At 39.8% G+C, this 23,788-nt stretch overlaps 1 protein-coding gene across 1 annotated transcript in view; it reads right to left on the bottom strand.

Annotated features, from left to right (window-relative positions):
* Nucleotides 1–2,046: 2,046 nt before the first annotated feature.
* The window catches only part of LOC137642931 (golgin subfamily A member 6-like protein 22), a 22,048-nt gene continuing 306 nt past the window's right edge, over nt 2,047–23,788 (bottom strand). The window contains exons 1-4 of the mRNA XM_068375796.1: nt 22,701–23,788; nt 19,173–19,364; nt 18,195–18,416; nt 2,047–2,215 (exon numbers count right to left, since the gene is read on the bottom strand). The exon at nt 22,701–23,788 is cut by the window's right edge and continues 306 nt beyond it. Coding sequence (XP_068231897.1) covers nt 2,047–2,215; nt 18,195–18,416; nt 19,173–19,364; nt 22,701–23,788 — 1,671 coding nt within the window. The remainder of the gene's footprint in view (nt 2,216–18,194; nt 18,417–19,172; nt 19,365–22,700) is intronic.

Genomic DNA, 23,788 nt, shown 5'->3' with positions numbered 1-23,788 from the left:
CCTGATAGAGCTCCCGAGGGACCTCCCTCCACGACCAGATCTACTCAGACAACCACACGTGAACAACTTTCACAAACCAGTAGCATCTCTTCGTCTTCATGCCTGGAGACTATCCAGCATCTCTTCTCTCAGAGAGGCTTTTTGCAGCGAGTTACGAGGAGGATGTCTGGATACCTGCAAAGATCCTATGCATCAGTCTACCAAGCAAAGTGGATAGTCTTCCTTAGTTAGTGTCATGGAAGGGGTATCTCTCTTTCACTGCAGCTATTCCAGTAATAGCAGAGTTCCTTGTATACCTTCGGGAGGAAAAGCTCCTCTCGGTCTGGGCAGTGAAAGTTTACCGCTAAGCCTTAAGCATGGACTTAAGACTGAAGGGAGTCGATCTTTCCTCTTCGGTAGAGTTATCTCTCATCATACAAAGCTATGAAATTACCTGCTTCCAGTAAGAAGTTAGACCTCCTTGCAACATAGTTTTCGTCCTTTCATCCCTGAAGGGCAGTCCCTTTAAACCATTATGCCAGGCAACAGATTGCCACTTCACTTTAAAGACAGTTTTCCTATTCGCTTTAGCTTCTGCAAAGCAAGGTATTGAATTTCATGGTCTATCCTATGACGTTGCCCATTCAAGGGGATTGGGGGAGGTGACACTCGGCTTCGTCCCTGAGTTTATTGCCATGACTCAAAATTCAGGGATAATGGATCCTAGATTCGGGCCTTTTCAGATTGCGAGTCTTCGTTCTGTAACCGATGATCTGGATCAACTGTTACTTTGTCCAATGAGCAGTTTTAAAATATTACCTTGAATGCATTGCAGCAGCTTCTCCCCGTGTGCCAATAGTGGGGAAATAGGTGAGCTACGAAGGAAAAAATAAAAACGTCTCATGATGAGTATTGGAATATTTTGATGACGAGTAATCGTGGGTGGGCGGGATGCATCGACAAAACGTCACCTAAATTTGCAATGATATCGAGTTTGTTACAAAGACAAATATTTTACCAATATTTTCCTTCCTTGCTTTAATTTTAGTTTCATGACTTTCAAGAGGATTTTTTCTACAAAATCCAATTACAGTATTTTCATCTACGTTTGGATGAAATTTGTAGGTAAAAATCAGAATATAAAAAACTTGTATAAAGTTCTATCAGCGCTCTTTTCACTTCAACTCGTATTTTTTCGTATATTATTTTAAGATATGGATATTTTTTTCAAGGTAATACTCATCATCTACCTTTAATCTGTGAGTGACCAAAGAACCAGGTAGATATTAGGCAAACTAAGTGAGGTATAAAGCAAAAAATAATTGAGTACTATGTGACAGGAAAATAGGGGTGAAGTTGAAAGGTAAAGTACACAGGACAGTTGTGAGACCAGCAATGGTGTATGGAGCGGAGACATGGACAATAAAGAAGACAGAAGAGAAGAAGCTGGATGTGGCAGAGATGAGAATGTTGAGATGGATGTGTGGGATGACATGAAGAGATAAGATAAGGGTACCACAAGAGTTACAGAAATATCAGATAAGATCCAAGAAAGTAGACTGAGGTGCTATGGTCATGTCATGAGAAGAAATAAACAATATATTGGGAGGAGACTGATAAAAATGGAGGTAGAGGGAAGGAAAAGGAGAGGAAGACCAAAGCGAAGGTGGGTGGACTGTATAAAGGATGACCTTCGATCAAAGGGATTAACCGGTGATGTAGTGTGGGACAGAGGTAGATGGAGAATGCTGTCCAGAAACATGGACTGCACATAGAAGTGGGAAAAGATGCAGACAAAGAAGAAAAAGAGGAGACAGTCAAATTGCTAGTTCCTCAAACCACACAGGTTGCTCAGGCTGCTACTAGTGTATTACACAATGTTTTCCTTTTAGTGAGGTGTCAAGGTTTTTTACCAGTTTCTTCTGCATTTTCCCACATGATAAAGAGAGTACAGGTTAATCTCTATCAAGGAACATTGCATACTGGAACAAGTAAGATTTCTTCTCTCTGTCGAGTCCAACTTGCAGATTATTCCCTTTGACCTGGAAGGCTGGAATACACTTGGCATTAACAGTTTCTCTCAATGGCTCTTGATCCAGAAGGACCTTGCTTACCATAACCAGACCCACAAACCTTTGTTTCACTATTCCAGAACATTGGAATCTCCTTCAGGGGACTCAACGTACTTAAAGACTCCACACTTGTTACTTCTGCATTTGTCCACATGATAAAGAAACTGTACAAGTGAATCTTTATCAAGGAACACTGTATACTGAATCCATCTTGTAGATTATTCTCTTTGACCTGGAAGGCTGCAATGCAATTGAGATTGACTTTCTTTCAATGGCCCTTGATGCAGAAGGTCCATAGGTACCATAGCCAAACCCACAAACATTTGACCCACTCTTCCAGTACAAGGGAATCTCCTTCAGGAGATACAGATACAGTGTTTGTTCTGCATTGGTCCATCTCCTGGGAGGAGATGGACCAGGAGCTTGGAATAATTCCTGCAACGGAAAGGGCAATTATAGGAGATCTGAATGGCCACTTGGGAATAAGTAGGGAAGGGATAGAGAGAGTGCATGGAGGTTAGGGTGTGGGTGAGAGAAATGATGGGGGAGAAAGAGTGATTGATTTTGCAGTGGCTGTTGACCTAGCAATGATCAACACCTTTGAGAAAAAGATTAACAGACTGATTACTTCAAGTAGCGGTAGCAGGGAGAGCCAGATAGATTTCCTGCTGTGTAAGAGAGACCATCTGATGTAGGTTAGAAATTGCATGATAAATGGGGAGAGTATAGCAGCTCAACACAAGTTAGTGGTAATTGATTGCATACTAAGAAATTGTAGAAGAGGCAGAAAGACGAGAATGGACACAAAGATTAAGTGGTGGAAATTGAAAGAGGAAGAACTGAGAGTCTTGTTTAAGGAAAGAGTGCTGAAAGCAATAAGGTTACATGAGGATGTACAAGAATGGTGGACCGAGAACAGTAAAGTGATTCTAAGGATCGACGAGGAAGTACTTGGAAAGTCATCAAAGAAGACCCCTAAATGATAAAGAATTGTGGTGGTGGAATGATGAGGTGCAAGAACGGGTAAAAACTAAGAAAGAAGACAAGAAGAAGGCAGATCTATCAAGACAAGAGCAGGATAAAGAAAACTATAAACAGGTAAAGAAAGAAGCAAGAAGAGCAGTAGCAAAGGCGAAGGCAGACACATTACATGAAGTGTATAAAGAGATGGAAACACCAGAAGGAGAGAAGAAAATATTACGAATTGCTAAGGCCCGAGATGCTGCATCTAAAGACCTGACACAGATAAGGCTAATAAAAGATAGCAATGGTATAATTCTAGCAGAAGAGACTGAAATTAAAAGGAGGTGGGAAAGTTATTTTGAAGGACTATTAGTGAGGAGAACCCAAGAACAGTATTTGAAGATGGACTCCCAAACGAGGCAGTTACCATAGGAGTGACTAGAAGAGAAGTAGAACAAGCAGTAAAGAAGATGAGAAATGGTAAAGCTGCAGGACCGGGTAATATACCAGTAGAGGTATAGAAGAGTCTTGTAGAGGAAGGCATAGATATCTTGTGAGACCTGATGCAGAAGATCTTCAATCAGGAAAAGATGCCAGAGGAATGGAGAAGAAGCCTAATCATTCCCATCTATATGGGAAGGGAGACATCCAGGAATGTGGTAACTACAGAGGCATAAAGTTGATAAGCCATACTTTGAAAATATGGGAGAAGATCATTGAGAGGAGTCTCTTGAAATGAAACAACAATTGGTGAGGAACAATTTGAATTCATGCCTGGAAGAGGGACTGTAGAAGCAATATTTGCTTTGAGGCAGATGATAGAAAAACATCGGGAGAAACAGAAAGGATTACAAATGGTCTTTATTGACATGGAGAAGGCATACGATCGAGTACCACGTCAGGAGAGAAAAGGGAGTCCCTGAGAAATACGTCAGAATCACCCAAGATATGTATGAGAGGGTAGAAGCAAATGTTAAGAGCAGTATAGGCCTAACAAAGTTTCCCAGTAAAAGTGGGACTACATTAGGGGTCTGCATTGAGCTCTTAATTGGAAATGAAAAATGGGAAATTTAGTTTACAATGAGAGAGATTGAAAAGAGTTGAAAATTTCAAGTATCTAGGATCCACAGTTGCAGAGGATGGTGACCTGGGGGTAGAAATAAACCACAGCCTACAAGCAGGATGGAAGAATTGGAAAAAGTGTGTGGAATACTATGCAATAGGAAAATAAGGGCTAAGTTGAAGGGTAAAGTACACAGGACAGTTGTGAGACCGGCAATGATTTTTGGAGGGGAGACGTGGGCAATAAAGAAGACAGAAGAGAAGAAGCTGGATGTGGCAGAGATGAGAATGTTGAGATGGATGTGTGGGGTGACAAGAAGAGATAAGACACGGAATGAGGTAATTAGGGGTACCACAGTAGTTAGAAAACTATCGGATAAGATCCAAGAAAGTAGACTGAGGTGGTATGGTCATGTCATGAGAAGAAATGAACAGTATACTAGGAGGAGAGTGATGAAATGGAGGTACAGGGAACGAGAAGGAGAGGGAGACCAAAGCTAAGGTGGATAGACTGTATCACAGATGACCTCAATCAAAGGGATTAACCGTTGATGAAGTGTGGGATAGCGGTAGATGGAGAACGCTGGCCAGAAACATCGACCCCACATAAAAGTGGGAAAAGATGCAGACAAAGAAAAACTCGAAATTCGGCAAAAATCAACTGTTGCCAGACAAAAGATGAAAATAATCTGTACTATTTTAATTGCAAAAATTGCAATATTGTGAGCTCGTCTAATGCCGTCAAATTAATCTGTCAGCCATTAGGAATCCACTGACAGCATTATCAGTTTTTCCAATTATTTGCTTTGATACTTCTTTTCTTTTGGCGTAACTGATCAAAAAATTTTCCTATTGGTATAAATGTTATTGAGATGAGCTTCTCTGTTGATAGATATGTTCAGTATGTGAGACTTTCAACATACTAGTTTTTCTTGGTCCTTCCTTATGAAGCGCTTTCTTCAACTCATGCAGTTGTCGAAGCTCTCCATGCCTTATTGCACGTTTAGCACTAGTAAGGGCTGTTCGAGATTGGCTAGCCCTATCTTGCAACCCTGAATCTTGAAGAAATTGTGAAAACTGACCTCGAAGCTTGGGCCATTTCATAAAACGGTTGCTCTTCTAGTCCCCGATGACGACACTCCTTTTTGAATTTTCATAACCTGCTAATTTCATATTGAGCCATTCTCTGAAAAACCACGCAACTGCTATTTACTGACAATGAATGAGAAAGGAAAGTATTTATAGAAAATCTTTATTTGGTAAACAACATTATGCAAATATTTTTACAGGAAGTATGATACATAAATTATATTCAAATCAAAGGCACATACATAGCGTCATTAAAATTAATCATAAAAAAACCCCATTTAATGTCAAAAAATAAGATAATTAAAAAAAACTGTATCAGGGGTACACAGGAGCTTAACGAATGCCTTAAAGTTTGTAACTCGACAGTCAGACAATTTGAGTAATTATCTACGATACAATGAACACTTTAAAGCAAAACTTATCATTTGCTCAACCTTTCATTCTTTCGATTAATGTTGAAATAAAATAGTGGTTTGTGTCTAAGAAAACTTTAATGGTTTGTGGCTATGAAATAAATATTGAATACACTGTATTGTTACAAGAAACTTAATTTTGAATACCCCTCTGTGCCCTCCAAAAATGTCTTAATCAGTGGCAGGGTTCTGTCTGCTGAGTCCATCTTGTTCAGTATTCTCTTTGACCTGGAAGGCTGGAATACACTTGGCATATTTGATCCAAAAGGTCTTTAGTTACCATAACCAAGACCACAAAATTTTGATGCACTATTCCAGTACAAAGGAATCTCCTTCAAGGGATACAGCATACTAAAAGACTTAACACTTTTTACTTTTGCATTTTATACATTATAAAGAAACAGTACAAGTTAATATTTACCAGAGGAACACTGCATGCGGGAACAAGGGAGACTTCTTCCCTCTGCTGAGTCCTTCTTGTAAATTATTTCCTTTGACCTGGATGGCTAAAATCTACTGGACATTGCCACTTTGTCTCTCAATGGCTCTTGATCCAGAAGGTTCTCAGTTGTCAAAACCTAACCACAAACCGTTGTTTTACTATTTCAAAACAATGAAATCTCCTTCAGGGGACACACCATACTAAAAGACTTCCCACTTTTCATTTCTACAATTGTTCACATGATAAAAAGTACAAGTGATTCTACCAAGGAACAGTGCATACTAAAACAAGTGAGACTTCTTCCCTCTGCTGAGTCCATCTTGTAGATTATTCCATTTGCCCTAGAAGGCTGGAATATACTTGGCATTGACAGTTTATATCTTAAATGTCCTTGATCCTTAAGGTCCTTTGTTACCATAATCACAAAAACTCCTGATCCACTATTCCAGTACTGAGGAATCTCCTTTAGGGGACACAGCATACTAAAAGACATCACACTTGTTTTTTTCTGCATCCATCCACATGATAAAGAAACAGTACAGGTGAATCTTTATCAAGGAACAGTGCATACTAGAACAAGGGAGACTTCTTCCCTCTGCTGAGTCCATATTGTAGATTATTTCTTTTGACCCGAAGGCTGGAATGCACTTGACATTGACAGTTTATATCTTGAATGTCCTTGATCCTTAAGGTCCTTTGTTACCATAATCACAAAAACTCCTGATCCACTATTCCAGTACCGTGGAATCTCCTTCACGGGACACAGCATACTAAAAGACATCACACTTGTTTTTTTCTGCATACATCCACATGATAAAGAAACAGTACAGGTGAATCTTTATCAAGGAACAGTGCATACTAGAACAAGGGAGACTTCTTCCCTCTGCTGAGTCCATATTTTAAATTATTTCTTTTGACCTGGAAGGCTGGAATGCACTTTCCTTTGACAGTTTATCGCCTAAAAATCCTTGATCCTTAAGGTCCTTTGTTACCATAATCACAAAAACTCCTGATCCACTATTCCAGTACTGAAGAATCTCCTTTAGGGGACACAGCATACTAAAAGACATCACACTTGCTTTTTCTGCATCCATCCACATGATAAAGAAACAGTACAGGTGAATCTTTATCAAGTAACAGTGCATACTAGAACAAGGGAGACTTCTTCCCTCTGCTGAGTCCATATTGTAGATTATTTCTTTTGACCTGGAAGGCTGGAATGCACTTGACATTGACAGTTTATATCTTAAATGTCCTTTAATGTCCTTTGTTACCATAATCACAAAAACTCCTGATCCACTATTACAGTACTGAAGAATCTCCTTTAGGGGACACAGCATACTATAAGACATCACACTTGTTTTTTCCTGCATCCATCCACATGATAAAGAAACAGTACAGGTGAATCTTTATCAAGGAACAGTGCATACTAGAACAAGGGAGACTTCTTCCCTCTGCTGAGTCCATATTGTAGATTATTTCTTTTGACCTGGAAGGCTGGAATGCACTTGACATTGACAGTTTATATCTTAAATGTCCTTGATCCTTAATGTCCTTTGTTACCATAATCACAAAAACTCCTGATCCACTATTCCAGTACTGAAGAATCTCCTTTAGGGGACACAGCATACTAAAAGACATCACACTTGCTTTTTCTGCATCCATCCACATGATAAAGAAACAGTACAGGTGAATCTTTATCAAGTAACAGTGCATACTAGAACAAGGGAGACTTCTTCCCTCTGCTGAGTCCATATTGTAGATTATTTCTTTTGACCTGGAAGGCTGGAATGCACTTGACATTGACAGTTTATATCTTAAATGTCCTTGATCCTTAATGTCCTTTGTTACCATAATCACAAAAACTCCTGATCCACTATTACAGTACTGAAGAATCTCCTTTAGGGGACACAGCATACTAAAAGACATCACACTTGTTTTTTTTCTGCATCCATCCACATGATAAAGAAACAGTACAGGTGAATCTTTATCAAGGAACATTGCATACTAGAACAAGGGAGACTTCTTCCCTCTGCTGAGTCCATATTTTAGATTATTTCTTTTGACCTGGAAGGCTGGAATGCACTTGACATTGACAGTTTATATCTTAAATGTCCTTGATCCTTAATGTCCTTTGTTACCATAATCACAAAAACTCCTGATCCACTATTCCAGTACTGAAGAATCTCCTTTAGGGGACACAGCATACTAAAAGACATCACACTTGTTTTTTCCTGCATCCATCCACATGATAAAGAAACAGTACAGGTGAATCTTTATCAAGGAACAGTGCATACTAGAACAAGGGAGACTTCTTCCCTCTGCTGAGTCCATATTGTAGATTATTTCTTTTGACCTGGAAGGCTGGAATGCACTTGACATTGACAGTTTATATCTTGAATGTCCTTGATCCTTAAGGTCCTTTGTTACCATAATCACAAAAACTCCTGATCCACTATTACAGTACTGAAGAATCTCCTTTAGGGGACACAGCATACTAAAAGACATCACACTTGTTTTTTTCTGCATCCATCCACATGATAAAGAAACAGTACAGGTGAATCTTTATCAAGGAACAGTGCATACTAGAACAAGGGAGACTTCTTCCCTCTGCTGAGTCCATATTGTAGATTATTTCTTTTGACCTGGAAGGCTGGAATGCACTTGACATTGACAGTTTATATCTTAAATGTCCTTGATCCTTAAGGTCCTTTGTTACCATAATCACAAAAACTCCTGATCCACTATTCCAGTACCGTGGAATCTCATTCAGGGGACACAGAATACTAAAAGACATCACACCTGTGTTTTTCTGCATCCATCCACATGATAAAAAAACAGTACAAGTGAATCTTTATCAAGGAACAGTGCATACTAGAACAAGGGAGACTTCTTCCCTCTGCTGAGTCTATATTGTAGATTATTTCTTTTGACCTGGAAGGCTGGAATGCACTTGACATTGACAGTTTATATCTTAAATGTCCTTGATCCTTAAGGTCCTTTGTTACCATAATCACAAAAACTCCTGATCCACTATTCCAGTACTGTAGAATCTCCTTCAGGGGACACAGCATACTAAAAGACATCACACTTGTTTTTTTCTGCATCCATCCACATGATAAAGAAACGGTACAGGTGAATCTTTATAGGGGAACTGTGAATACTAGAACAAGGGAGACTTCTTCCCTCTGCTGAGTCCATATTGTAGATTATTTCTTTTGACCTGGAAGGCTGGAATGCACTTGACATTGACAGTTTATATCTTGAATGTCCTTGATCCTTAAGGTCCTTTGTTACCATAATCACAAAAACTCCTGATCCACTATTCCAGTACTGAGGAATCTCCTTTAGGGGACACAGCATACTAAAAGACATCACACTTGTTTTTTTTTGCATCCATCCACATGATAAAGAAACAGTACAGGTGAATCTTTATCAAGGAACAGTGCATACTAGAACAAGGGAGACTTCTTCCCTCTGCTGAGTCCATATTGTAGATTATTTCTTTTGACCTGGAAAGCTGGAATGCACTTGACATTGACAGTTTATATCTTAAATGTCCTTGATCCTTAATGTCCTTTGTTACCATAATCACAAAAACTCCTGATCCACTATTCCAGTACTGAAGAATCTCCTTTAGGGGACACAGCATACTAAAAGACATCACACTTGCTTTTTCTGCATCCATCCACATGATAAAGAAACAGTACAGGTGAATCTTTATCAAGCAACAGTGCATACTAGAACAAGGGAGACTTCTTCCCTCTGCTGAGTCTATATTGTAGATTATTTCTTTTGACCTGGAAGGCTGGAATGCACTTGACATTGACAGTTTATATCTTGAATGTCCTTGATCCTTAAGGTCCTTTGTTACCATAATCACAAAAACTCCTGATCCACTATTCCAGTACTGAGGAATCTCCTTTAGGGGACACAGCATACTAAAAGACATCACACTTGTTTTTTCCTGCATCCATCCACATGATAAAGAAACAGTACAGGTGAATCTATATCAAGGAACAGTGCATACTAGAACAAGGGAGACTTCTTCCCTCTGCTGAGTCCATATTGTAGATTATTTCTTTTGACCTGGAAGGCTGGAATGCACTTGACATTGACAGTTTATATCTTGAATGTCCTTGATCCTTAAGGTCCTTTGTTACCATAATCACAAAAACTCCTGATCCACTATTCCAGTACCGTGGAATCTCCTTCACGGGACACAGTATACTAAAAGACATCACACTTGTTTTTTTCTGCATCCATCCACATGATAAAGAAACAGTACAGGTGAATCTTTATAGGGGAACTGTGAATACTAGAACAAGGGAGACTTCTTCCCTCTGCTGAGTCCATATTGTAGATTATTTCTTTTGACCTGGAAGGCTGGAATACACTTGACATTGACAGTTTATATCTTAAATGTCCTTGATCCTTAAGGTCCTTTGTTACCATAATCACAAAAACTCCTGATCCACTATTCCAGTACCGTGGAATCTCCTTCACGGGACACAGTATACTAAAAGACATCACACTTGTTTTTTTCTGCATCCATCCACATGATAAAGAAACAGTACAGGTGAATCTTTATAGGGGAACTGTGAATACTAGAACAAGGGAGACTTCTTCCCTCTGCTGAGTCCATATTGTAGATTATTTCTTTTGACCTGGAAGGCTGGAATGCACTTGACATTGACAGTCTATATCTTGAATGTCCTTGATCCTTCAGGTCCTTTGTTACCATAATCACAAAAACTCCTGATCCACTATTCCAGTACTGAGGAATCTCCTTTAGGGGACACAGCATACTAAAAGACATCACACTTGTTTTTTTCTGCATCCATCCACATGATAAAGAAACAGTACAGGTGAATCTTTATAGGGGAACTGTGAATACTAGAACAAGGGAGACTTCTTCCCTCTGCTGAGTCCATATTGTAGATTATTTCTTTTGACCCGGAAGGCTGGAATGCACTTGACATTGACAGTTTATATCTTGAATGTCCTTGATCCTTAAGGTCCTTTGTTACCATAATCACAAAAACTCCTGATCCACTATTCCAGTACTAAGAATCTCCTTTAGGGGACACAGCATACTAAAAGACATCACACTTGTTTTTTTCTGCATCCATCCACATGATAAAGAAACAGTACAGGTGAATCTTTATAGGGGAACTGTGAATACTAGAACAAGGGAGACTTCTTCCCTCTGCTGAGTCCATATTGTAGATTATTTCTTTTGACCCGGAAGGCTGGAATGCACTTGACATTGACAGTTTATATCTTGAATGTCCTTGATCCTTAAGGTCCTTTGTTACCATAATCACAAAAACTCCTGATCCACTATTCCAGTACCGTGGAATCTCCTTCACGGGACACAGTATACTAAAAGACATCACACTTGTTTTTTTCTGCATCCATCCACATGATAAAGAAACAGTACAGGTGAATCTTTATAGGGGAACTGTGAATACTAGAACAAGGGAGACTTCTTCCCTCTGCTGAGTCCATATTGTAGATTATTTCTTTTGACCTGGAAGGCTGGAATGCACTTGACATTGACAGTTTATATCTTGAATGTCCTTGATCCTTAAGGTCCTTTGTTACCATAATCACAAAAACTCCTGATCCACTATTCCAGTACCGTGGAATCTCCTTTAGGGGACACAGCATACTAAAAGACATCACACTTGTTTTTTTCTGCATCCATCCACATGATAAAGAAACAGTACAGGTGAATCTTTATAGGGGAACTGTGAATACTAGAACAAGGGAGACTTCTTCCCTCTGCTGAGTCCATATTGTAGATTATTTCTTTTGACCTGGCAGGCTGGAATGCACTTGACATTGACAGTTTATATCTTGAATGTCCTTGATCCTTAAGGTCCTTTGTTACCATAATCACAAAAACTCCTGATCCACTATTCCAGTACCTTGGAATCTCCTTCACGGGACACAGCATACTAAAAGACATCACACTTGTTTTTTTCTGCATCCATCCACATGATAAAGAAACAGTACAGGTGAATCTTTATCAAGGAACAGTGCATACTAGAACAAGGGAGACTTCTTCCCTCTGCTGAGTCCATATTGTAGATTATTTCTTTTGACCTGGAAGGCTGGAATGCACTTGACATTGACAGTTTATATCTTAAATGTCCTTGATCCTTAATGTCCTTTGTTACCATAATCACAAAAACTCCTGATCCACTATTCCAGTACTGAAGAATCTCCTTTAGGGGACACAGCATACTAAAAGACATCACACTTGCTTTTTCTGCATCCATCCACATGATAAAGAAACAGTACAGGTGAATCTTTATCAAGGAACAGTGAATACTAGAACAAGGGAGACTTCTTCCCTCTGCTGAGTCCATATTGTAGATTATTCCTTTTGACCCGGAAGGCTGGAATACACTTGACATTGACAGTTTATATCTTGATTGTCCTTGATCCTTAAGGTCCTTTGTTACCATAATCACAAAAACTCCTGATCCACTATTCCAGTACCGTGGAATATCCGTCAGGGGACACAGCATACTAAATGACATCACACTTGTTTTTTTCTGCATCCATCCACATGATAAAGAAACAGTACAGGTGAATCTTTATCAAGGAACAGTGCATACTAGAACAAGGAAGACTTCTTCCCTCTGCTGAGTCCATATTGTAGATTATTTCTTTTGACCTGGAAGGCTGGAATGCACTTGACATTGACAGTTTATATCTTGAATGTCCTTGATCCTTAAGGTCCTTTGTTACCATAATCACAAAAACTCCTGATCCACTATTCCAGTACTGAGGAATCTCCTTTAGGGGACACAGCATACTAAAAGACATCACACTTGTTTTTTTCTGCATCCATCCACATGATAAAGAAACAGTACAGGTGAATCTTTATCAAGGAACAGTGCATACTAGAACAAGGGAGACTTCTTCCCTCTGCTGAGTCCATATTGTAGATTATTTCTTTTGACCTGGAGGGCTGGAATGCACTTGACATTGACAGTTTATATCTTGAATATCCTTGATCCTTAAGGTCCTTTGTTACCATAATCACAAAAACTCCTGATCCACTATTCCAGTACTGAGGAATCTCCTTTAGGGGACACAGCATACTAAAAGACATCAAACTTGTTTTTTTCTGCATCCATCCACATGATAAAGAAACAGTACATGTGAATCTTTATCAAGGAACAGTGCATACTAGAACAAAGGAGACTTCTTCCCTCTGCTGAGTCCATATTGTAGATTATTTCTTTTGACCCGGAAGGCTGGAATGCACTTGACATTGACAGTTTATATCTTGAATGTCCTTGATCCTTAAGGTCCTTTGTTACCATAATCACAAAAACTCCTGATCCACTATTCCAGTACTGAGGAATCTCCTTTAGGGGACACAGCATACTAAAAGACATCACACTTGTTTTTTTCTGCATCCATCCACATGATAAAGAAACAGTACAGGTGAATCTTTATCAAGGAACAGTGCATACTAGAACAAGGGAGACTTCTTCCCTCTGCTGAGTCCATATTGTAGATTATTTCTTTTGACCTGGAAGGCTGGAATGCACTTGACATTGACAGTTTATATCTTGAATGTCCTTGATCCTTAAGGTCCTTTGTTACCATAATCACAAAAACTCCTGATCCACTATTCCAGTACTGAGGAATCTCCTTTAGGGGACACAGCATACTAAAAGACATGACGCTTGTTTTGTCTGCATCCATCCACATGATAAAGAAACAGTACAAGTGAATCTTTATCAAGGAACAGTGCATACTAGAACAAGGGAGACTTCTTCCCTCTGCTGAGTCCATATTGTAGATTATTTCTTTTGACCCGGAAGGCTGGAATGCACTTGACATTGACAGTTTATATCTTGAATGTCCTTGATCCTTAAGGTCTTTTGTTACCATAATCACAAAAACTCCTGATCCACTATTCCAGTACTGAGGAATCTCCTTTAGGGGACACAGCATACTAAAAGACATCACACTTGTTTTTTTCTGCATCCATCCACATGATAAAGAAACAGTACAGGTGAATCTTTATCAAGGAACAGTGCATACTAGAACAAGGGAGACTTCTTCCCTCTGCTGAGTCCATATTGTAGATTATTTCTTTTGACCTGGAAGGCTGGAATGCACTTGACATTGACAGTTTATATCTTAAATGTCCTTGATCCTTAAGGTCCTTTGTTACCATAATCACAAAAACTCCTGATCCACTATTCCAGTACCGTGGAATCTTCTTTAGGGGACACAGCATACTAAAAGACATCACACTTGTTTTTTTCTGCATCCATCCACATGATAAAGAAACAGTACAGGTGAATCTTTATCAAGGGGCAGTGAATACTAGAACAAGGGAGACTTCTTCCCTCTGCTGAGTCCATATTGTAGATTATTTCTTTTGACCCGGAAGGCTGGAATGCACTTGACATTGACAGTTTATATCTTGAATGTCCTTGATCCTTAAGGTCCTTTGTTACCATAATCACAAAAACTCCTGATCCACTATTCCAGTACTGAGGAATCTCCTTTAGGGGACACAGCATACTAAAAGACATCACACTTGTTTTTTTCTGCATCCATCCACATGATAAAGAAACAGTACAGGTGAATCTTTATAGGGGAACTGTGAATACTAGAACAAGGGAGACTTCTTCCCTCTGCTGAGTCCATATTGTAGATTATTTCTTTTGACCTGGAAGGCTGGAATGCACTTGACATTGACAGTTTATATCTTGAATGTCCTTGATCCTTAAGGTCCTTTGTTACCATAATCACAAAAACTCCTGATCCACTATTCCAGTACTGAGGAATCTCCTTTAGGGGACACAGCATACTAAAACACATCACACTTGTTTTTTTCTGCATCCATCCACATGATAAAGAAACAGTACAGGTGAATCTTTATCAAGGAACAGTGCATACTAGAACAAGGGAGACTTCTTCCCTCTGCTGAGTCTATATTGTAGATTATTTCTTTTGACCTGGAAGGCTGGAATGCACTTGCCATTGACAGTTTATATCTTGAATGTCCTTGATCCTTAAGGTCCTTTGTTACCATAATCACAAAAACTCCTGATCCACTATTCCAGTACTGAGGAATCTCCTTTAGGGGACACAGCATACTAATAGACATCACACTTATTTTTTTCTGCATCCATCCACATGATAAAGAAACAGTACAGGTGAATCTTTATCAAGGGACAGTGAATACTAGAACAAGGGAGACTTCTTCCCTCTGCTGAGTCTATATTGTAGATTATTTCTTTTGACCCGAAGGCTGGAATGCACTTGACATTGACAGTTTATATCTTGAATGTCCTTGATCCTTAAGGTCCTTTGTTACCATAATCACAAAAACTCCTGATCCACTATTCCAGTACTGAAGAATCTCCTTTAGGGGACACAGCATACTAAAAGACATCACACTTTTTTTTCTGCATCCATCCACATGATAAAGAAACAGTACAGGTGAATCTTTACAAGGAACAGTGCATACTAGAACAAGGGAGACTTCTTCCCTCTGCTGAGTCCATATTGTAGATTATTTCTTTTGACCTGGAAGGCTGGAATGCACTTGACATTGACAGTTTATATCTTGAATGTCCTTGATCCTTAAGGTCCTTTGTTACCATAATCACAAAAACTCCTGATCCACTATTCCAGTACTGAGGAATCTCCTTTAGGGGACACAGCATACTAAAAGACATCACACTTTTTTTTCTGCATCCATCCACATGATAAAGAAACAGTACAGGTGAATCTTTACAAGGAACAGTGCATACTAGAACAAGGGAGACTTCTTCCCTCTGCTGAGTCCATATTGTAGATTATTTCTTTTGACCTGGAAGGCTGGAATGCACTTGACATTGACAGTTTATATCTTGAATGTCCTTGATCCTTAAGGTCCTTTGTTACCATAATCACAAAAACTCCTGATCCACTATTCCAGTACTGAGGAATCTCCTTTAGGGGACACAGCATACTAATAGACATCAAACTTGTTTTTTTCTGCATCCATCCACATGATAAAGAAACAGTACAGGTGAATCTTTATGAAGGGACAGTGAATACTAGAACAAGGGAGACTTCTTCCCTCTGCTGAGTCCATATTGTAGATTATTTCTTTTGACCTGGCAGGCTGGAATGCACTTGACATTGACAGTTTATATCTTGAATGTCCTTGATCCTTAAGGTCCTTTGTTACCATAATCACAAAAACTCCTGATCCACTATTCCAGTACTGAGGAATCTCCTTAGAGGACACAGCATACTAAAAGACATCACACTTGTTTTTTTCTGCATCCATCCACATGATAAAGAAACAGTACAGGTGAATCTTTATCAAGGAACAGTGCATACTAGAACAAGGGAGACTTCTTCCCTCTTCTGAGTCCATATTGTAGATTATTTCTTTTGACCTGGAAGGCTGGAATAAACTTGCCATTAACAGTTTATATCTTGAATGTCCTTGATCCTTAAGGTCCTTTGTTACCATAATCACAGAAACTCCTGATCCACTATTCCAGTACTGAGGAATCTCCTTAAGGGGACACAGCATACTAAAAGACATCACTCTTGTTTTTTTCTGCATCCATCCACATGATAAAGAAACAGTACAGGTGAATCTTTATCAAGGAAAAGTGCATACTAGAACAAGGGAGACTTCTTCCCTCTGCTGAGTCCATATTGTAGATTATTTCTTTTGACCCGGAAGGCTGGAATGCACTTGACATTGACAGTTTATATCTTGAATGTCCTTGATCCTTAAGGTCCTTTGTTACCATAATCACAAAAACTCCTGATCCACTATTCCAGTACTGAGGAATCTCCTTTAGGGGACACAGCATACTAAAAGACATCACACTTGTTTTTTTCTGCATCCATCCACATGATAAAGAAACAGTACAGGTGAATCTTTATCAAGGAACAGTGCATACTAGAACAAGGGAGACTTCTTCCCTCTGCTGAGTCCATATTGTAGATTATTTCTTTTGACCCGGAAGGCTGGAATGCACTTGACATTGACAGTTTATATCTTGAATGTCCTTGATCCTTAAGGTCCTTTGTTACCATAAACACAAAAACTCCTGATCCACTATTCCAGTACTGAGGAATCTCCTTTAGGGGACACAGCATACTAAAAGACATCACACTTGTTTTTTTCTGCATCCATCCACATGATAAAGAAACAGTACAGGTGAATCTTTATCAAGGAACAGTGCATACTAGAACAAGGGAGACTTCTTCCCTCTGCTGAGTCCATATTGTAGATTATTTCTTTTGACCTGGAAGGCTGGAATGCACTTGACATTGACAGTTTATATCTTGAATGTCCTTGATCCTTAAGGTCCTTTGTTACCATAATCACAAAAACTCCTGATCCACTATTCCAGTACTGAGGAATCTCCTTTAGGGGACACAGCATACTAAAAGACATCACACTTGTTTTTTTCTGCATCCATCCACATGATAAAGAAACAGTACAGGTGAATCTTTATCAAGGAACAGTCCATACTAGAACAAGTGGGACTTCTTCCCTCTGCTGAGTCTATATTGAAGATTATTTCTTTTGACCCAGAAGGCAGGAATGCACTTGCCATCCTCTTAATTGTCAGGTTGCTTAGACAACATTAAGATGTCTGTTTATTTTTTCTTGGTCTTTTCTTTCATATTGCGTAATAGAGACTAAGAACTTTGCAAATCATCTCGATCCACCGCACAAATTAATCTCATTTTGATCCTCAAAAGTATTTACTGTCTTGGGTTTCATATCAATTTCGATATATAAAGTAATTTTACGTTTCTTTTGCTCCTACTTTGTCTGCATCTTTTCCCACTTTTGTGTGGGGTCGATGTTTCTGGCCAGCATTTTCCATCTACCCATCTTCTTATCCTCCTCTTTCTTCTGATTCTTGTTAGTATGTTGTTTCTTCTTTTCCTCATCTTTTTCTTTTTCCTTCTCCTGCTTCTCATTTCCATTCGCCTTCTCTTCCAGATTCTTGGTATTCGTTTTTTTCTTATTTTGCTCCCTTCCATTCTCCTTCTCTTTCTGCTAACTTTATCTGTATTCCCCGTGCCAATCTAGTATGGGCATCCTCTCTCAAACTGAAGATTCTTTTGCAACCTCATGCTGACTTTTCAGTACAATCTCCTTACACATGCTGCCATCTTATAAGCCTGTTTGTCTCAGGTATTTCAACTCCTAGATGTTCTAGAAGCTCTCTAAGCATGGATTGACAATTGTTTGTCATAAGATGGTACCTTTTCAAATTCCACGGTTTATAGAGTTCCGTCATTGCCTCATAGACCTGCCGTGGTGTCAGGTTTTCTAGCTGGTATTCATCCTTTTCAAAGAACTCAAATTCAGGAGATGGTTTTCTGTAAAAGGGCATCAACCATCTATTATTTCCCTTGTCTTTTTCTGTTAACCCTTCAAAGTATCGCTCCCTGGACTCCCATTGGAATTTCACGGTGGTATGCATTATACGCAACGGACGGCACATATGGCGAAACGGGTACAGTAATTTCTTGTCAAGATACCTCTCTTGCACGAAAATTTTGCAGGATCCCGGGTTGTCGTCCTTTTCATCCCATTCTTCATAATTCCTCCGAAGCTTATTTTGAATCTCTAGTGGTGGTTGTGAGAAGGGTAGATTTAAGAAAGGGGAGGGTTCTGGTGGCGTTTGTGAGAAGAGTGGCTTTAAGAAAGGGGAGGATTCTGGTGGTGTTTGTGAGAAGAGTGACTTTAAGAAAGGGGAGGATTCTGGTGTTGTTTTTGAGAAGAGTGCCTTTAAGAAAGGGGAGGATTCTGGTGGATTTAAGAAGAGGGGGAATTCAAGTGATGAATGTGAGGAAGAAAAACCAAGTGATGAATGGGAGGAGGAAGAATAAAGTGATGAATTTGAGAAGGAAAAATCTAGTGATGAACGTGAGGAAGAAGAATAAAGTGGTGACTGTGAGGAGGAAGAACCAGGTGATGAATGTGAGGAGGAAGAATCAAGTGATGAATGTGAGGAGGTCTCCTCATCCTTTCCATAAAGCCCCACCAAACGAGCGTTGATTTTATCTTCTCGTCGGAGCTCCTTTTGAAGCCTGTTGACCTCTTTGTTAGTGTTTACAATGCCTTTGCCCAACCTTTCGTCAAGAATCTCTATACGAAAACCTAAACGCTTAATTTCTATTTTCAATCTTGCTATTATCTCCTCTTGTTCCTTTTGACGATTAGGGTCAGTCGTCTTCTTCGCCTGCTCTTCCTCCTGACTCCTTTCATTCTGCTTGTGATACTCCTCCTCCCTTTCCTTCCTATCTTTCAGAAACTCTTCCCACCTTTGTGTATCAAAACTTATTCTAATAATAACAGGGCAGAGTAAATAATCAAGGTTATCAAATACGGCCAAGAATCTAAGAATTTGATTGAGAAAGTGGCCCAAGTAGCACTTGCCACAATCGAACTTTAAACGGAACACTTGGATGGGCATTATTGGGTTATTGTGATGGTCCACCATAAGCGAGTCACATTGAAGGTAACTTGGGTATTTTTCTCTATCCCATGGGAGAGTGCCATTGTTTATATGATTAACGATTTCTTGTTCAATGAGGGTTCCGTTGAGTGGATGCCCTGTTCTGATCTTTTTTGGAGAGATTTTTGATGTTCTGCCAATACTCTCCGAATTGTTTACGTTTTCCATTAATTGTTGTATATCCTTTTTTATCCTCTCGCTTTTTCTATTCTCTTCCTTGTCCTTGTTTAATTTTTCTTTATTTTTTCTCTTCCCCTTCTCCCCCTTATTCCTCTGATTATTGGTATTCTGTTTTTCCTCCTTTCCATTCTTCTTCTCCTTCTGATCCTTGCTATTCTTGGTCATCTTATTTTCCTTCTTTCCATAAAGAGCTATCAAACTAGCGTTGATTTCTTGTTTTCGTAGAAGCTCCTTTTCAAGTCTGTCAATTTCCTTTTTATTCTCTATATTTCTTCTTACAATCTTGTTTTTAAATCTCCTTATACAGTCCTTTAAACGCATCTTTTCTCTCTCCAATTCTTCTATTTCCTTGTTTAGTTCTTCTTCACGATTTGGGGTAATTATCTTCTTTTCCTCCTCTTGCCTCTGATTTTTTTCATTATATTTTTTCTTCTTCTTCTCCTCCTTTTCATTGTCCTTCTCCTGCTTCCCCATTCCATCCTCCTTCTTCTTCTCCTCCTCTCTTCCATTCTCCTTCTCTTTATGATTATGCTGATGGACAAGCTCCTTTTCCATTTTTTCAATTTTCTTTTTCTTTTTCTTGTTCTTCTCCTCCTTTTCATTGTCCTTCTCCTGCTTCCCCATTCCATCCTCCTTCTTCTTCTCCTCCTTTTCCCTTTCCTTCTCCTGCTTCCCCATTCCATCCTCCTTCTTCTTCTCCTCCTCTCTTCCATTCTCCTTCTCTTTATGATTATGCTGATGGACAAGCTCCTTTTCCATTTTTTCAATTTTCTTTTTCTTTTTCTTGTTCTTCTCCTCCTTTTCATTGTCCTTCTCCTGCTTCCCCATTCCATCCTCCTTCTTCTTCTCCTCCTTTTCCCTTTCCTTCTCCTGCTTCCCCATTCCATCCTCCTTCTTCTTCTCCTCCTCTCTTCCATTCTCCTTCTCTTTATGATTATGCTGATGGACAAGCTCCTTTTCCATTTTTTCAATTTTCTTTTTCTTTTTCTTGTTCTTCTCCTCCTTTTCATTGTCCTTCTCCTGCTTCCCCATTCCATCCTCCTTCTTCTTCTCCTCCTTTTCCCTTTCCTTCTCCTGCTTCCCCATTCCATCCTCCTTCTTCTTCTCCTCCTCTCTTCCATTCTCCTTCTCTTTATGATTATGCTGATGGACAAGCTCCTTTTCCATTTTTTCAATTTTCTTTTTCTTTTTCTTGTTCTTCTCCTCCTTTTCATTGTCCTTCTCCTGCTTCCCCATTCCATCCTCCTTCTTCTTCTCCTCCTTTTCCCTTTCCTTCTCCTGCTTCCCCATTCCATCCTCCTTCTTCTTCTCCTCCTCTCTTCCATTCTCCTTCTCTTTATGATTATGCTGATGGACAAGCTCCTTTTCCATTTTTTCAATTTTCTTTTTCTTTTTCTTGTTCCTCTCCTCCTTTTCATTGTCCTTCTCCTGCTTCCCCATTCCATCCTCCTTCTTCTTCTCCTCCTTTTCCCTTTCCTTCTCCTGCTTCCCCATTCCATCCTCCTTCTTCTTCTCCTCCTTTTCCCTTTCCTTCTCCTGCTTCCCCATTCCATCCTCCTTCTTCTTCTCCTCCTTTTCCCTTTCCTTCTCCTGCTTCCCCATTCCATCCTCCTTCTTCTTCTCCTCCTTTTCCCTTTCCTTCTCCTGCTTCCCCATTCCATCCTCCTTCTTCTTCTCCTCCTTTTCCCTTTCCTTCTCCTGCTTCCCCATTCCATCCTCCTTCTTCTTCTCCTCCTTTTCCCTTTCCTTCTCCTGCTTCCCCATTCCATCCTCCTTCTTCTTCTCCTCCTTTTCCCTTTCCTTCTCCTGCTTCCCCATTCCATCCTCCTTCTTCTTCTCCTCCTTTTCCCTTTCCTTCTCCTGCTTCCCCATTCCATCCTCCTTCTTCTTCTCCTCCTTTTCCCTTTCCTTCTCCTGCTTCCCCATTCCATCCTCCTTCTTCTTCTCCTCCTTTTCCCTTTCCTTCTCCTGCTTCCCCATTCCATCCTCCTTCTTCTTCTCCTCCTTTTCCCTTTCCTTCTCCTGCTTCCCCATTCCATCCTCCTTCTTCTTCTCCTCCTCTCTTCCATTCTCCTTCTCTTTATGATTATGCTGATGGACAAGCTCCTTTTCCATTTTTTCAATTTTCTTTTTCTTTTTCTTGTTCTTCTCCTCCTTTTCATTGTCCTTCTCCTGCTTCCTCATTCCATCCTCCTTCTTCTTCTCCTCCTTTTCCCTTTCCTTCTCCTGCTTCCCCATTCCATCCTCCTTCTTCTTCTCCTCCTTTTCCCTTTCCTTCTCCTGCTTCCCCATTCCATCCTCCTTCTTCTTCTCCTCCTTTTCCCTTTCCTTCTCCTGCTTCCCCATTCCATCCTCCTTCTTCTTCTCCTCCTTTTCCCTTTCCTTCTCCTGCTTCCCCATTCCATCCTCCTTCTTCTTCTCCTCCTCTCTTCCATTCTCCTTCTCTTTATGATTATGCTGATGGACAAGCTCCTTTTCCATTTTTTCAATTTTCTTTTTCTTTTTCTTGTTCCTCTCCTCCTTTTCATTGTCCTTCTCCTGCTTCCCCATTCCATCCTCCTTCTTCTTCTCCTCCTTTTCCCTTTCCTTCTCCTGCTTCCCCATTCCATCCTCCTTCTTCTTCTCCTCCTTTTCCCTTTCCTTCTCCTGCTTCCCCATTCCATCCTCCTTCTTCTTCTCCTCCTCTCTTCCATTCTCCTTCTCTTTATGATTATGCTGATGGACAAGCTCCTTTTCCATTTTTTCAATTTTCTTGTTCTTTTTCTTGTTTTTCTCCTCCTTTTCATTGTCCTTCTCCTGCTTCCTCATTCCATCCTCCTTCTTCTTCTCCTCCTTTTCCCTTTCCTTCTCCTGCTTCCCCATTCCATCCTCCTTCTTCTTCTCCTCCTTTTCCCTTTCCTTCTCCTGCTTCCCCATTCCATCCTCCTTCTTCTTCTCCTCCTTTTCCCTTTCCTTCTCCTGCTTCCCCATTCCATCCTCCTTCTTCTTCTCCTCCTCTCTTCCATTCTCCTTCTCTTTATGATTATGCTGATGGACAAGCTCCTTTTCCATTTTTTCAATTTTCTTTTTCTTTTTCTTGTTCTTCTCCTCCTTTTCATTGTCCTTCTCCTGCTTCCCCATTCCATCCTCCTTCTTCTTCTCCTCCTCTCTTCCATTCTCCTTCTCTTTATGATTATGCTGATGGACAAGCTCCTTTTCCATTTTTTCAATTTTCTTTTTCTTTTTCTTGTTCTTCTCCTCCTTTTCATTGTCCTTCTCCTGCTTCCCCATTCCATCCTCCTTCTTCTTCTCCTCCTCTCTTCCATTCTCCTTCTCTTTATGATTATGCTGATGGACAAGCTCCTTTTCCATTTTTTCAATTTTCTTTTTCTTTTTCTTGTTCTTCTCCTCCTTTTCATTGTCCTTCTCCTGCTTCCCCATTCCATCCTCCTTCTTCTTCTCCTCCTCTCTTCCATTCTCCTTTTTCTGAGTATGATGGCGTAGACGCTCCTTTACTAGTTTTTCTATTTTCTTTTTATAACCTCTATATTTTTTGACGACCAGGTTTTCAAGTCTACTCATAGGCCTACACTCCTTTAGATGCGTCTTTTCTCTCTTCACTTCTTTTATTTCATTATTTTTTGTCTTCTTCTCCTCCTCCTTTCTCCTTACGTCGACTTGGTTGTTTCTCTCTTCACAAAGACAATGTGTGTATTCATAGCAATTAAAGTCTCCATCTACTTTCTCCTTTATTTGCTCTTCGTAACTCATTAAGCGTCGTATGTTTTGGTCGTTGTCATTAGGACCTAGAGCATTCATCGTAGTGATAGAAGCGATGTCATAGATATAACAAATATTTTCCGAGAATTCTCTCTTCTTCTTCTTCTTTTTCTCCTCCTTTTCCATTTCCTTCTCATGCTTCGCCCTTCCATCCTCCTCCTTTTTCTTCTTCTCCTCTCTTCCATTCTCCTTTTTCTGAGTATGATGGCGTAGACGCTCCTTTACTAGTTTTTCTATTTTCTTTTTATAACCTCTATATTTTTTGACGACCAGGTTTTCAAGTCTACTCAT

The sequence above is a fragment of the Palaemon carinicauda genome, chromosome 6 (genome assembly GCF_036898095.1).
Source record: "Palaemon carinicauda isolate YSFRI2023 chromosome 6, ASM3689809v2, whole genome shotgun sequence".
In the NCBI taxonomy this organism is placed as follows: Eukaryota; Metazoa; Arthropoda; class Malacostraca; order Decapoda; family Palaemonidae; genus Palaemon; species Palaemon carinicauda.
This window is presented reverse-complemented; position numbering and strand designations above follow the sequence as displayed.